The 15,781-nt window shown below is 45.3% G+C and overlaps 3 protein-coding genes across 4 annotated transcripts; 1 reads left to right on the plus strand and 2 right to left on the minus strand.

Moving 5' to 3' along the window:
- Window positions 1–694: 694 nt before the first annotated feature.
- On the minus strand, window positions 695–1,414 carry LOC147966986 (uncharacterized). Its single transcript, XM_087529227.1, has one exon. It carries the CDS (start codon window positions 1,272–1,274, stop codon window positions 1,011–1,013), a length of 264 nt encoding a protein of 87 aa, XP_087385353.1. The 5' UTR covers window positions 1,275–1,414; the 3' UTR covers window positions 695–1,010.
- Window positions 1,415–2,799: 1,385 nt separating this feature from the next.
- On the minus strand, window positions 2,800–6,253 carry ETFBETA (electron transfer flavoprotein beta). Its single transcript, XM_087529228.1, has 4 exons — window positions 5,640–6,253; window positions 4,955–5,035; window positions 3,362–3,456; window positions 2,800–3,162 (listed from the first exon to the last, which is right to left on the minus strand). The coding sequence occupies exons 1-4, from the start codon at window positions 6,003–6,005 to the stop codon at window positions 2,937–2,939; spliced, it is 768 nt and encodes a 255-aa protein (XP_087385354.1). The 5' UTR covers window positions 6,006–6,253; the 3' UTR covers window positions 2,800–2,936.
- A 5,557-nt stretch (window positions 6,254–11,810) lies between these two features.
- On the plus strand, window positions 11,811–12,679 carry LOC147966987 (uncharacterized). 2 transcript variants are annotated; one of them, XM_087527434.1, is made up of 2 exons: window positions 11,811–12,143; window positions 12,236–12,679. In XM_087527434.1, exons 1-2 carry the CDS (start codon window positions 11,811–11,813, stop codon window positions 12,677–12,679), a joined length of 777 nt encoding a protein of 258 aa, XP_087383560.1. The 2 variants fall into 2 exon arrangements, with proteins under 2 accessions (XP_087383560.1, XP_087383561.1); XM_087527435.1 differs by having other exon boundaries at window positions 12,245–12,679.
- Window positions 12,680–15,781: the final 3,102 nt, after the last annotated feature.

Consider the following 15,781-nt stretch of genomic DNA (forward strand, 5'->3'; position numbering starts at 1 on the left):
GGAGTGTACAAGAGCAAGCAGATATTGTCATGTGATTTACTCCGCAGATAGCAATGGACAGCAGCAATTAACCGACGCCAATTTCACCCGACATACACCAATCCGCTACAAGTTGCACAATACCATAATAACATCCACATGAACACAACAGGCAAGCACGATCGAACGGATCTTTGGCATCTTCATCTTGCCTGCTCCCTTTCCGTGCTCCCATCTATGCTCCCACCTCATCCAACGGTTTTCTTTTTTTTTTCTTTCTAATCTAATCATCTCCCCCCTGATTTTAAGGGGTGGGGCCGGGTCTTATTTTGTTCCAATCAAATCAAGCCATGTATGCGGAAGCACGGATGGGCACAAGAGCAAAACCCTACCAATTGCTCATATGAACAAGCTTAGCCCAATCACGAAAGCCACCAGGTCCATCTCGACAGTCACACAGCCACAGAACTGACGGCATACAACAATTCGCTAACTGACACAATCCATCCATATAACATACCACAATCCGAGACGAGGCATCAAGGCTTGAGAGAAAAATCAAAGAACTCATTTCTGCAAGCATTACAACGACCATTTCCATCCATCAGGGATCTACTATATGCGCTGTGGCAAGCAACAACTCATTACACGAACAGGTCGACAAGTCGTATGAAGCAAATGGATCCGTTCATCACGGAGCGTAGAGTCATTCATCCACAGGGCAGCAATTCAACAAGAGATATATAGAGATTGATCCATGATCCATCCGACACATCGATCTGCTACGAGAGAAATTACCACACGACGGCATGATGATATTCACATGAACACAAACAACAGGCATGGTAATGGCTTACACACACACACAGATAGACATACTACTAATTCAATTAATTAAAACATGGCAGGCCAGCAGCAAAATCGGCGAGATTTATTAGTCGGCCACGAGCGAGGAGCAGCAGTTCATCAGATCTAGAGCAGAGGACGAGGAGTAAGGCGTACGCAAGCGATGGATGGGGGAAGGGAGCGGGTCACACGGGCGGGAGGGGAGGCCCCTGCTCCCGCTCCTCATCCTTGCCGGCGGCGACGGCGACGGCGGGGGCGGGGGCGGGGGCGGCGTCGTGGTGGGGCTGGTCGGAGGGGGCGGCGAGCATGAGGGGGCGGTCGTTGGCCTCCTCGGCGTCGTCGTCGTCGTCGTCGTCGGTGGAGAGGTTGATGCAGGAGCAGCGCTCGAGCGAGGCGAAGAAGGCGGAGGTGACGCCGGCGCCGAACCAGCTCGCCCAGCCCTGATCCATCGCCGGCGACGCGATCTGCTCGCTAGGGTTCGGCGGTCAGAGGGGAGGAGAGGGAGACGGGGAGGCGACTAGGCGAGAGCAGAGAGGACTCACTGGAGGGGAAGGGGAATGGGGATTTGGCGAGATCCACGGGATACTTCTCCCCAACCCCAACCCAAATACACTTGTGCTCCTTTTCTTTTCTCTTCTCTTTTTTTTTCGAGGTTTTTTCTCACATTAACAGCATACCAAATACACATCCATAAAGACCATACTAACCATGCCACATAGTATTTTTTTGCGCAAAATTATATGTAAATCATCGGTTCAACCAGAGGGTGTGTGGTTTGGCACACAACTTTAATGCGCGAGGCACGCATCAGAGCGCGCGTGAAGTGGAGAACAGTTGTGCCTAGGGGTGGAAAGTGGTAGCGGATAATCCGAAATATCCGATATTCGTATTCGAGAAAATGCCTATTCGTATCCGAAACATCCGCATCCGAACCAAAATGGAAATGGAAATTATCCGTATAAGAATTTATTAAACAAATAAAAAATAAAATATGGTAGGAGATTTTGACACAAATATGGATATGGAAGTGGATATATCCGTGTCCGAATAAGATTATGGGAGGTAATTTTTAAAATTCTAGGCCAAATATTCCAATTATCCAACATAAAAGCCAAATGAATGGTCGAATTTTAATCTTTATATGATTAAACTTATAAATTATTATGCATTACAATAGTATTTATTCATAATCCTATTTATCATTGACTTATTGTATGCCACAAATTGATTATTTTAGGTCACATAGCTATCAACTAATTTACTTAAGCAATATGTTGATATTATTCACATCCGTTCCGAATCAAGAAAATATCCGATACGTATCCGTATTCGAATAATATCCGAGCCGCATCCGTATCCGATAATATCCGTATTCGGATTCGTATTCGTTTTGAAAATATGAAAATGAAAGTGGTAAGAGCACTATCCGATCCGCATCCGATCCGTTTCCACTCCTAGTTGTGCCTTACCCTTTCGGACCAAAAACCTCGCACCTTGTGTGTCAGCTTGTCGCTCTCGGTCACGCCCCCTCCGTCGCGCGCATGGCCTCGCCTTGTTGCCTCACTGCACTGCCCGCTTCATCCTTCCCCCGTGTGTTTGGTGGCGATCCACCGAGTCTTTGGTGGTGACCTAGCGACAAGCGCGGGAGACCATTTTTCGAATTCGAGGTGGCCACTCGGGTGTGCAGGTTTTGCAAGGAATAGCTTTCGACATGGCTCCAAATGTCTGGTGTATGGGAATATCTATTCATTTAGGGGATCATGGGGGGTTCTCTGACTTGTGAGTACTCCAATAAGTTTAATCCTTTTTTTTAGAAACACTCCATAAGTTAAGCTGGTTGAATTTGAGGCAATTCAGGCATGTTGGTCCCATGACAGCCCATCTACAAGCCTATTTGCAGCCCAACTAAACACAAGCACAGATCTGGTTAAGGCCCAGCAACACAACGCATAACCAGTTCAGTTTCCACCCAAATTCAGAAACACTCCATAAGTCATGCATTTTATTAAAAACAACCGCTGGACACAATGGATTAGCATCTCCTTATTTTCATTTCAAATGGTAGGAGCATCTGGAGTCGCGATTTATTTGAATGCACATGTGTGAACCATTTACAGGACGCGGGCTTCGTTTTTCAGTTTGTCAAGGAGCTCGTCAACCGACGAGAGGATCACCCCGGCTTTCCTCTTTGGCGGCTCGTCCACCCGAAGCACCTCCATGTCTGACCTGACGTCGACGTTCAGGTCTGCGGGGGTGACTTTCTTGATCACCTTCGACTTCGCCTTCATTATGTTGGGCAGCGTCGCGTACCGGGGCTGGTTCAGTCTCAGATCAGTCCTGCAAGACAGAAACCATGGCATGTATAGCTCAGATGAAGTCACAGAAATGGGAGCCAAACCATAGCTTGTCAGCGCTAGTTATGAGCATAAGAACTGAACATTTCAGCTATGAAAAAAAGATTTGAGTACTACTGTGCTTCTATGACCAATGAGCAGTCTACTGAAAATAAGAAACACGGACGTGTTACGGAGCATACGTGATCACTGCTGGTAAATCCAAGCAGATTGTCTCAGTTCCACCATCGACCTCTCGCTCAACAGTAGCTTTTTGCTTATCCTTGTCAATTATCACCTGAAAGAAAAAAACACCATTGACTACAATTTTCTGTTAAGCAGAACCTTGAGAACCATTGGCGTAGAAATCTGACAACAAATATATAAGCACAGCACAGTAAAAGAGATGGTCAAGAATCAATTTTCTTTTTGGCTATTTTGAGGAACAATTTCCTTATGTTTGCATCCTTTGTTGCTTCACTTTATTTGGCCCACAAAGATGAAACAAAATGTTGGCCCACGAAATGAAATTAAATGCTTCTAGGGAAGTGGGGTCAAATAAGAATTTGAAAAACAGTGAGTCTGTGACAACAGCAAGTTCTTTCCTCACTGAAAATAGTTACTTCTAGTGCTCAGCTTGTGAGTGATAGAAGCCTTTGGAACCTGGTCCAAAATTTTGCCTGGAGATTAACTACAAATACTTTGGCTGTGTAACAGAACCGAAGCAGAAGACCTAGAAATGTGCTTCCAACTTATACAAGAGTTGCTTCCATGCAGTGATGACATAAACAAAGGCTCCTACTCTCAGGTTTGAGCTTCCACCAGAAGAGCAGCTGTGTACTCACGCCATGAATGGTTCCTTGTGCTGTTGGACAGCGTCCCAGGTGATATGCGAGTGAATCTCTTCCTTTGGCAGCGTGCTTGGCCCCTGCAAAATGATGTTTTTCGCTAAAGGGGATGCACTAGCAGTTGCCTCGACTAACTTCCTCATGAGCTACACAGGCACACCAAGATATAAAGGAGGGGAGAAGAACCTATTGAGTACCATACTCAGAAGGAGTCTTGCAAACTTCTGGCTGACAATTAAATCCCTGAAAACGTCCAGACGAGGGCTAGCTAAAACTGAATGTTGATGCCAGTTCCCTTGGCAATACAAAAGAAACAGCATGGGGTGTGGTGCTGCAGGAAATGAATGGGTATGTCATTGTCGTGGCATGGGAAACTCTGTGCTAGCGCAGAGGAAGCCAAAGCTCTGGAATGCCTAGAATGGGCTCATAAGGCAGTGATATATAATGCCACAGTGGTCTTGGAGAGTGACTGCAGCTTAGTAGTTGAAGCCTTGAAGTGCAAGGCGAGAGATCTTTCAGCAATCAGAACCATTAGTCGAAGAAACGAAGTTCCTTCCTCCAGGAAATATCTCGCTTCAAGGTGGAGAAAATCCATTGCAAAGTAAACAGGGTAGGGCACGGGCTGTGACAGTTTGGTCGTAACGTGTCATGTGGTGGTCTTTTGCAGGGTTCAGTCCCAACATGTGTGTTGGCTGAGATTCTGCGTGAGCATAATCAAACATATGTTTCAAATTAGTACAACACCAGTTACAAAAATAGTTATTTCCAGAATCTAAATGCAATTAAGATCCATACTAGTACCCATCAGTTATTCAGATTGCAATAAAAGATGCATCAGTCTCAGTGGTTATTCGAACGACCAAAATGATCTAGTGGAACTCAAATAGCCGTGTGCAATGATAAAAACCTGACATTACTGACATCTAAGAAGAACAAACAAAAACAAACCTTTGAGGCAAAGGTTCCCTGCGGCCAGTTGAGCAATGCAGCTAGCATTTGTCCTGTTTGGTTGCAATCATCATCAATTGCCTGTAATTACAGATGGAAGTAGAAGTTATGATTATGAAAAGACATACTCCAAATCTAAACTTTCTTCACACATTTCTTGCCGTCTCCCCTTTGTTCTCATTCTTCATGACAAAACTTAGCAGCGAAGCTTCTGTAATTATTTCTTAGTGACGAGTTATTACAAAAGAGAACTTGCAAACAGTCTAAGCAAACACAACTATGTTAAGCAAAGTAAGCAACTAAGTCAGCAGGAAGAAAACAAACGCAGACACCCATGCTCTTCAGGCCATCACCAAAACAAAGTAAGCAACTAATTCAGCAGGAAGAACACTTTCATCCTATATTTTACAGCTACACTACCTGAGTAGATCAACAAGAAGCTGGTAATTGAGCTGGTTTCTGTTCAGCTCTGTTTTCGACGAAATTATCGGTTGACTTCAAACAGTGAAACTAAGGATTCAGGTGTTACATAAGCAGTGGATGTGATGATGTTGGGCATGTGCTGTCCATAAGATTTGGTCTCAGTTCTGAACTTTGTTCCAGCTAACAGTTCAGAGTTCAGGGGCATGAAAGAGCAGGCAAAACTGACTGAATCAAGGTGAAATCGAGGACGGGGACTAGGGACCTGCTTGCCGAGGATGAGGAGGCCGGGGGTCTCCTGGAGCGCGAGGGCGCGGAGGATCTTGGCGACGGCGAGCGGGAGGAGCGGGCGGGACGGGTCGGGGTCGTGGAGGACGTGGACGGCGCGGTCGGCGCCCATGGCGAGCGCGGTGCGGAGCGTGTCGGCGGCCTGCGCGGGGCCGACGGTGGCGGCGACGACCTCGGAGGCGGCGCCGGCCTCGCGGAGCCGCAGCGCCTCCTCCACGGCGATCTCGCAGAAGGGGTTCATGGACATCTTGACGCTGGCCGTGTCGACGCCCGTCCGGTCCGGCCGGACCCGCACCTTCACCGCGTAGTCCACCACCCGCTTCACCGCCACCAGGATCTTCATCCCGTCGCCGCCGGCAATGGCGATGACGATGCGCTCTGCTCGGTGTCAATCAGTACCGGCACTCGTCCCAGTTTCCAATCCCAGTCCCTTAGGCCCGAGCAGAGGAGATCGGCAGTCCGTCTTGGGGTCGGAGGCCACGGCGAGCTGTCGCGGCGGCGGACCGGCGGTGGAGGGGAGGAGAGGAGAGTTGGGGAGAGCGCTGAGGCAGAGCAGAGCATCCAAGCAAGCAGTTGCGAGTTGTATCGTCTCACTACTACTGCTGAGTCATCAGTGTCACCCACAAATCTCAACACTTTTCACTTTTTCAGACTCTTAATCTAATTTCTGATTAATTTAATTTCTGAGCAAAGGCTTTGGATACAACTGAGAGCACATGTGGATGGATGGTTAGAAGAACAATGAAATCCCCAGTCAACTAGGGTTTAAATCTTAGACTTGACATTGGTGCTTGCATTATTTTTAGATTTATTTAAGGTTTCCGATGATATTCGGCCAGTGGGAGGAAGCGTTCCGTCGACTGCAAGCCCCGGTGATGACTCCGTAAAATCCTAAGATATTATGCCGGCTCAGTCTTTTAAAGATGCTCATAAGGACAGAGTATATATGCGTACGTTCATAGAGGTGAGTGTGCGTTCATGTATGTATATGAGTCACTTCGATTTTCGATTGTACTATATCTGAAAAAACAGCGATGCATCACTCATTATCAGTCTGCGAAAATATGCAAAACAAATTCTTCAATCGATGATGGCGGTTGTTCTTTATTTTCCTCTTATTTTTTGATAGCCCAACAATAGCCGGGTTAGATGTAAGGTCTTCGTTTCTCCGGTTATTACCAAGTCCATATTCAGTTATTAGCTTTACCTAGCAAATGGGCCCATGCGTTGCAATACTTTTTTCTTCATACTTTTTAATGACCGTGACCACATTTTACTGCATCACCGATATACACTATCACTCTCTTTCACAATGCATGTGCGGCCCAGGTGAGGGATTTCCAAACGTATTTTCCACCCGCTACCGTCTGGGCCGGCCCAAGTTGGGGGATTCCCCTATCTTAAACATATTTTTCTAGCCGCTATTGCGTGGGGGTTTCTTATTTGGCGCGTAGCGACTACCCCTCCTACTTTCGATCCTGGCCGGCCCATTTTTAGATTTCTTCCTCACCGGTTTTGGTAAAGGCTTTAGACCCTTCCCTGAACCGGTTTTCCCTTTTTTCTTCTGTTTCTATGTTTTCTTTTCTTTTCTTTTTCGTCTTTCTTTTATGTTCTATTTACTTTTTCATTCCTTTTTTTGAGAACATATTTTCAAATTTGGGAATATTTTCGTGAAATCGTGAACAATTTAAAAAATCATGAATATTTTTTAAACTCACAAAAATATTTAAAATCATGACCAATTTTACAAATTTCTGAACGTTTTTAAATCATGAATATTTTTGAATTCATGAAAATTTTATACTATTTACAAATATTTTTATAAAATTGCGATTTTATTTACACTGCGTTTGGATGTCCCAATTGAGATGCCTGAAATGGAATTGGTATTCTCCAAATTGCAATTCAGCTGTTTGGCTGCCGTCTGAATTGTCGCTTGGAAACGAGACCAAATTCAGCGCTGTATTCCCTCCCACCAAACCGTCGTTCCACGATACGGAGCCTTGGCGCTCCGATTTGGTCCGAATTGGCCTTTCCCGCAAAACATACCCCCTCGCTGCCTTATCCCCTCCCTCCTCGGGCAAAAAGAAACGAAGGGGAGGAACAGCGGCGACCACCAGGGAGCTCGGCCGCCACCACCAGGGAGCTCGGCGGCGAGTCCCACGGATCTCCGCGGCCGCACCGAGGTCCAATTCGGCCCCACTCCCTCCTCCTCTTCCCATCTCCTTCCCCGCTCCTTCGTCTCGTTCCCATCCCCGTCCGCATCTCGGGGGCCACCACGAGGACCTCGGCAGCGGCCACAGCAGGACCGCGGCGGCGGAGGCGGCGGTTCTCCAGTCCACCTCTTTCTGGTTCCCTTCTCCCGTTATGCACGTCCCCAACCACCAGCACCACAGTGGGCACAACAGAACCACGACAGCCAGCACTAGGGCTTCGGTCACGGAGGCGCAGGTCTCCTCTGGCCAATCCGCCTGGTGCTCTTCCTTCTCCCTCTCGCCAGTCAGCCTCGTGCTCTACCTTCTCCCTCTGGACACAGTCACTCAGGCAGCAGCAGGATTTACTTTGTCCAGTCTTGTACATGTAACTTGGTTCATTCCCTTTCTCTTTCTTTTTTGTTTATATATTGTGCAGATCTGTGAAGTGTGCGTCAATCTGCAGGCCAAGTGAAGGTATATGGTAGAAATCCCCTATGTTTTCTATGCATTTGTGCATGTGATGTCTTGCTGCAATGTTTTACAACCTAGATAATCAAATTGTACAGCTCAATGTCGGATTAATTGGAATTGGTTGAGTGGATAAATGAAGAAAATAAAAGACGGAAGCGGAAAAGAATTGTTCTGACTAAATTGTTTGTTGAAACATGTGCTCTTGCTTTAGCCTTTGTTACTACACAACGGAATAGGGGACCAAGGGACCTAGGAACTTTTAATGATGATGAGTAGAAGATTAGGAATAGGAAATATTTGCTTAAATGCATGTATGATGGATCTGCAGTGGCATGCTATGATCAATTGCGCCTAACTAAACGAAACTTTCATGACCTTTGCACCATGTTACGGGAGAGATGTGGCCTTTGTTGGGGAACGTAGTAATTTCAAAATTTTCCTACGCACACGCAAGATCATGGTGATGCATAGCAACGAGAGGGGAGAGTATGATCTACGTACCCTTGTAGATTGCAACGGAAGCGTTGACACAACATAGAGGAAGCAGTCGTACGTCTTCCCGATCCGACCAATCCAAGCACCGTTACTCCGGCACCTCCGAGTTCTTAGCACACGTACAGCTCGATGACGCTCCCCGGGCTCCGATCCAGCAAAGCTTCGGGGATGAGTTCCGTCAGCACAACGGCGTGGTGATGATGATGACGTTCTACCGACGCAGGGCTTCGCCTAAGCACTGCAACGATATGACCGAGGTGGAATATGATGGAGGGGGGCACCGCACACGGCTAAGGAACGATCACGAAGATCAACTTGTGTGTCTAGAGGTGCCCCCCTGCCCCCGTATATAAAGGAGCAAGGGGAAGGAGGCCGGCCCTAGGAGAGGCGCGCCAGGTGTGGAGTCCTACTAGGACTCCAAGTCCTAGTAGGAGTCCACCAAGAGGGGAGGAAGGGAGAAAGAAGTGGAGGAGAAGGAAAGGTGGCCGGCCCCCTTTTCCCTAGTCCAATTCGGACCAGAGGGGAGTGGGGGCGCAGCAGCCCCTTGGCCCTTTCTCCTCTTCCCACTAAAGCCCATCAAGGCCCATTGCTTCCCCGTAACTACTTGGTACTCCGAAAAATACCCGAATCACTCGAAACCTTTCCGATGTCCGAATATAGTCGTCCAATATATCGATCTTTACGTCTCGACCATTTCGAGACTCCTCGTCATGTCCCCGATCTCATCCGGGACTCCGAACTCCTTCGGTACATCAAAACTCATAAACTCATAATATAACTGTCATCGAAACCTTAAGCGTGCGGACCCTACGGTTCGAGAACAATGTAGACATGACCGAGACACGTCTCCGGTCAATAACCAATAGTGGGACCTGGATGCCCATATTGGCTCCTACATATTCTACGAAGATCTTTATCGGTCAGACCGCATAACAACATACGTTGTTCCCTTTGTCATCGGTATGTTACTTGCACGAGATTCGATCGTCGGTATCCAATACCTAGTTCAATCTCGTTACCGGCAAGTCTCTTTACTCGTTCCGTAATACATCATCTCACAACTAACATATTAGTTGTAATGCTTGCAAGGCTTATGTGATGTGCATTACCGAGAGGGCCCAGAGATACCTCTCCAACAATCGGAGTGACAAATCCTAATCTCGAAATACGCCAACCCAACATCTACCTTTGGAGACACCTGTAGAGCACCTTTATAATCACCCATTTACGTTGTGACGTTTGGTAGCACACAAAGTGTTCCTCCGGCAAACGGGAGTTGCATAATCTCATAGTCATAGGAACATGTATAAGTCATGAAGAAAGCAATAGCAACATACTAAACGATCGGGTGCTAAGCTAATGGAATGGGTCATGTCAATCAGATCATTCACCTAATGATGTGATCCCATTAATCAAATAACAACTCTTTGTTCATGGTTAGGAAACATAACCATCTTTGATTAACGAGCTAGTCAAGTAGAGGCATACTAGTGACACTCTGTTTGTCTATGTATTCACACATGTATTATGTTTCCGGTTAATACAATTCTAGCATGAATAATAAACATTTATCATGATATAAGGAAATAAATAATAACTTTATTATTGCCTCTAGGGCATATTTCCTTCAGCCTTCGTGATAGTGTATATGTGACCGTGGAAGAGAAAGTTGCAATGTTTTTGCTTGTAGTTGGTCATAGTATTAAGATGAGGATGTTGCGTGGCACCTACAAGCGTTCTTTATGGACCATCAGCACACACTTCTCTGCTGTCCTAAACGCCCTACTCTCTCTACATGGGGAGTTCATTAAGCTACCTTCCTCTACCGCTCAAGCTCCTGATGATTACAAATGGAAGTGGTTTGGTAATGCACTTGGAGCACTAGATGGTTGTCATACTGACGTGCTTGTTGATGTGGCTGACCAAGGAAGGTATAGGAACAGAAAGCAAGCCATTAGCACTAACATGCTAGGTGTTGTTGATTGGAACATGAAGTTTCTTTATGTGTTACCTGGCTGGGAGGGTTCAGTTTCAGATTGAGAGTTTTGCGTGATGCAATGAGGGCGAACCGCCAAGATGCTTTTGTTGTGCCTAAGGGTACGGCTCTTACTCTTGGTATGTAGTTTCTTTGACTTGATTGTTAGCTAACTAACTTATTGATATAGGGAAATATTATTTAGTTGATGCTGGTTATACCAATGGAGAAGGATTTCTAGCTCCATTCAGGTCCACTCGGTATCATCTAAAAGAATGGGCTGCAAGTGCACAACAGCCTCAAACAGCTAAAGAGTTATATAACTTGCGCCATTCTCGTGCTAGGAATGTAGTGGAGCGAACATTTGGCTTGTTCAAGAAAAAATGGGCTATCTTGCGTTCCCAAACCTTCTTTGACATAAAGGATCAGGTACAAAAAGAAAATATGTTGTTAAATAACATCAGTATGTGAGATGACAATTGCTTACTATGAACTAAAATATCATTGCAGATTCGAATTATTAGTGCTTGCTGTGTGTTGCACAACTTTGCAAGGGATAGGCAGCATGTCATGGATGATTTGTTATTGCCTGAAGTGGATAATGAATTAGCAAATGCGCCAATTGATGATCCAGATGATGACAACTTCATTAGAAGTGTGCAAGTCACTACTGAATGGTCTAACTTTAGGCAACAACTAGCGGATGATATGTTTGCCGAGTACCTTGTGGCGCAAGGAGAACAAGAGATGGAATAGGATGAGAGTATGATATGTAGCTGCGGCGGCGGTCTTCTTTTGTATAGCTAGCTGCAGTGCTCTTCTTTTGTATAGCTAGCTGCGGTGGTATTCTTTTGTATAGCTAGTTGCGGCTAATGTGATGAAGCATGTGGTATTTTGTATATGCATCATCTTCAGGCAACTAATGAATGACATTATGTTTCATGTTGTTTCTCAAACTTAATATTGTATTTGTTTTTTCTATTATGCACAATTTTTATTTCCTTGTAGAACCATGGCCGAAGAAGTAACTATAAGGAGGAGGAATTATTGCACATGGGATGATGAGATGGATGATGCATTGCTTGAAGTCTTAGTTGAGCATCACAACAAGGGTGACCATGCCCAAAATGGATGGAAACCACATGTGTACACGCATGCCATAAGGAATGTGAAGGACAAGTGCAATAAGGATATCACAAAGGATAACATAAGTGGAAGGATGAGGACTTTGGATCATCACTATGAGGTCGTTAGCAAGATCCTTTCTCAAAGTGGTTTCGGCTGGGATTGGACCAATAATAGGCTATCAATGGATAGTGATGATGTTTGGGATAAATATGTGGAGGTAACCATGCATCATGAGTACACATTCTGTATATAGTTTGCATATGTAGAATAACAAGGCAGTAGCTTTACTAGTTTGTGTTTATTGTGCAGGCTAACAAGGCAAGCAAGGAGATAAAGTCTTACAAGACCAAAGTAATCAAGAACTGGGAGTCCATATGTATCATATATTCAAAAGATCATGCTAATGGCGAGGGTGCGAAGACAGGTGCTGAGATTGCTGCAGAGCCATTAGAAGAACCGATTGAAGTCTCTCCAGAAGTAGTGCCAAAGAGGCAGCGAACATGTGATGCTATTTTTTGCATGCTTGGAGATATGAAGGACTTAGTTGATGCTTTCAAGACAACTGAGCCCATTCCACTACCAAAGTTTACCACACCCGCTGAAATACTTGATGCACTTAGGTTGATACCTGATTTAGCTGAGGAAGATATGCTTCAATGTTACGGGAAGTTGGTACTCAATGATCGCTTGTTTCAAGCTCTGAAGGAGCTGCCCATTACCATGAGGAAGACATGGCTGCTAATGTTGCCTTGAAAATCGATGCTTTTATGTGCTGTTGAACTACGAACCATCTATTTTATGTCATGTTGAACTTGGAACTATGTATGTACTGCCTTGTTGAACTTGGAACTATGTATGTACTGTCACACACTGTTTATGTCAAGCATTTGGACTTATCTTCTAAATTGTTGTGATTTATGTCATGTACAAGACCATATTTGAGAGTATGTGCTATTAGTTATTGTTTCAAATTTTGTGTTATGTTATCGTTAAAAAATATTATTGTCGTTGTATCACCATTTGTGTTTCCTGATGCATTTCTAGAACATTTAATTATTGGGACATTTACATCTATGCCCTTAATTTGCACCCACTCTCAGATTTACCCCTAATTTCAAAGCCTGCTCAAATTTGCCCCTCCGCCGTTAGGTGCACTTACAGAAATACCCTTCTGTGTCATTACCGTCCGGTCAAAGCAGGTCAATGCCGGTCAAAGGGCTTTGACCGTCGTGAAAAAATAGCAAAAAAATTCTAAAAAATCTGAAAATTTGTGGGATCAAAGATACTCAGGTTCGCAAGGTGCGTGCAATGTTTCGTGCTGTTTGTACATTCCAGGAGCTCGTGTCAGAGGAAAAACAATAAATATGTAAGCCTGTGAACAGTAAATTCAAAAAATAGCAAGAAAATTCAAAAAAATATGAAATTTTTTGGCATCAAAGAGGCCCGGGTCTGCAAGCTGCGTGCAAATTTTTGTTGTGTTTGGACATTGGAGGGGCTTGTGGAGAAAAAAACAAAATTTGGCTCGAGAAAAAACTTGGGAAAAAATGACTATTTTGTTTTTTCTTGCTAGAGCTCCTCGCATGTCATTTGATCACAAAAACTTGCAAGCACCTTGTGCACCCAAGCCACTTTGATGCCAAAAAATCTCATATTTTTTTAAATTTTCTTGCTATTTTATTTCAAATTTATTTTTCACAAGCGTGCAAATTAACTGTTTTTCCTCGCCACGAGCTCTTGAAATGTCCAAATAGCACGAAAATTTGCACACACCTTGGGCACATGAGTATCTTCGATGTCACAAAATTTTAGAATTTTTAGATTTTTTTTGCTATTTTTTTCAGGACGGTCAAAGCTGTTTGACCGGACGGTAACGGCGTAGAAGGGCATTTCTATAAGGGCACCTAACGGCGGAGGGGCAAATTTGAGCAGGCTTTCGAATTAGGGGTATATCTGATTAGGTAGTTCGAGTTAGGGAGAGAAATGCAAATGGCCCTTAATTATTTTATTGCTATATTCATTCATAGTCAGATTTCATTTTTTAGTGATGTAGAAAAAAGGTAGAAAAAGGTATAACCTGGTAATGTAGCTATGCAATTCCAAAGTTTGTCATCCAAACCAGATTCTGTATTGAAACCTCAGAGACATTTCAAGGGCCAATTCGCTGGACAACCAAACAGGTGAATTCGTATTCGTCCCATTTCAGTTTCCTCACTGATTTGGAATTCAGACCAATTCAATACGGAGCTCTCCAATGGAGACATCCAAACGAAGCGTTAGAACAATTAAAGACTCTGTGGCCATGACATGTAAATGCCTATGTTTTGGCGACGATAGTTTACTATGCACTCGTATAAACCAGAACAAGTAGTGCTCGAAGATTATTTATTTATTTCATTCAGCATCGAGACATATATGTTTCCGCCATGTGTGTTCCGATCTATGTAGTCAGGATGACTATGTCAAAAACAGAAACAGATGAAAAACTAACTTCAAGAAGAAAATAAACCAAATCGGTCAATCATGTGCATGTAAACTAACCATAAATAAAACTTCATCAAGAAGAAGAAAAAAAAGTAGAACCAAACCCGTCAATTATGTGCATGCATTGGCGAGAATCAAGCGATTTAATCCGTGCTGAATTAATTCTTCTTTCCTCAATCATGTTGTTTGCATGACGAGAATCAAGCGATTCCAGCCCGCTTGGGCACCAGCCATCTCGCGCGCATGCGACGCGTGTCGTCTGGCCCTAGCACCGTTGTTCCCTTCGACCTTATCTTTTCAGAGCATCTCTAACAGATGCTGCAACCGACTAACCCGCAAAATTTGTTACAGACTCCCGTAAATGAAATTTATGGGACGATAGATGGGGAGATAGAACAGATTCTACATACATCACCAGAATTCGACTCTGATTTTAAAACTAGTAGTTCGTGTCATAACATCAATGGAGTTTCACACATAGTTCATACAAGCTTAACTAAATATAGTTCAAACGGAAATTAAACTAGTTCATACTACACGGGGTTCTACTTCTAATAATTCATACTTGTTAGACGATTCATACTTGTTCTATGCGTCGTCGCCCTGGTCATCAGAGCCGTGCTCGCGTGGTGGGGGTTTGTTGTTGTGGAGGGTGTGGTAGATCAGGGTGCTAGAGAGCATCCACTTGAGTTGGTACTCCTCCTGGAGCTCCGACAAGCACGCTGTCGCAGCTGCATCTCCGATGGCAGCGGCCTCTCTCGCCTGCCACCACCCAGTCTCTGCCAGCTGGAGCCGCTGGAGGGATGAGTCGAAGAACCTCCCGAGGAGCCAGAAAGTCGCCCACGCCCGCAAGCCGGAGTTGCGGGACTTCGTGCCACGGGTGCATGCCGCCTCCCTTTGCCTGTTCGACATAGGAGGGCGGAGGGAGTAGTTGCCGGCCTCGTCATCGTTGTGACTCTTGCGGCCGACGACCCCCCCCCCCCCCCCCCCCCCCCGCCGCCGCCACACCCCGCACCCGCTGATGCCATCGCCACCAAGATCCGGTGGCTGGAGGCGCCAAAAATTGCTGTCAGAGGGGAGGAGATTTTCGCCGAAGGGGTGGATTTTGCGGCGGACATGGATGCGGGGAATGCCGGATAGAAACCCTAAAATCACCCCGCGCCCGCATATATATACCGGAAAGCCAGTCGGTTTATGGGCCGCCTATAGAAAAATTACGGGTCGGGCCTCGTTCGCAGGATCTGCGCAGGCCCTTTTTTGGGCCATCTCGCATAACGTCCGAGAAAATGCAGTTCGCCGGAGTTATACATGATCTGCTAGAGATGCTCTGAGCCCGCCCTCATCTTTCTCCACGTCATCCGATTCCCTTCCTCT

This window comes from Triticum urartu, chromosome 6A (assembly GCF_056163025.1).
Source record: "Triticum urartu cultivar PI428250 chromosome 6A, HENAU_Tu73, whole genome shotgun sequence".
NCBI classification, from domain to species: Eukaryota; Viridiplantae; Streptophyta; class Magnoliopsida; order Poales; family Poaceae; genus Triticum; species Triticum urartu.

Excerpts from the sequence above, each read along its gene's own strand:
- LOC147966986 (XM_087529227.1), bottom strand. The coding sequence starts at position 1,274 with ATGGATCAGGGCTGGGCGAGCTGGTTCGGCGCCGGCGTCACCTCCGCC.
- ETFBETA (XM_087529228.1), bottom strand. The coding sequence starts at position 6,005 with ATGAAGATCCTGGTGGCGGTGAAGCGGGTGGTGGACTACGCGGTGAAG. Across the intron at positions 5,036-5,639 it reads TCCTCATCCTCGGCAAGCAG|GCAATTGATGATGATTGCAA; the intron begins GTCCCTAGTCCC and ends CTGTAATTACAG. Across the intron at positions 3,163-3,361 it reads GATTTACCAGCAGTGATCAC|GACTGATCTGAGACTGAACC; the intron begins GTATGCTCCGTA and ends TCTGTCTTGCAG.
- LOC147966987 (XM_087527434.1), top strand. The coding sequence starts at position 11,811 with ATGGCCGAAGAAGTAACTATAAGGAGGAGGAATTATTGCACATGGGAT. Across the intron at positions 12,144-12,235 it reads TTTGGGATAAATATGTGGAG|GCTAACAAGGCAAGCAAGGA; the intron begins GTAACCATGCAT and ends TTTATTGTGCAG.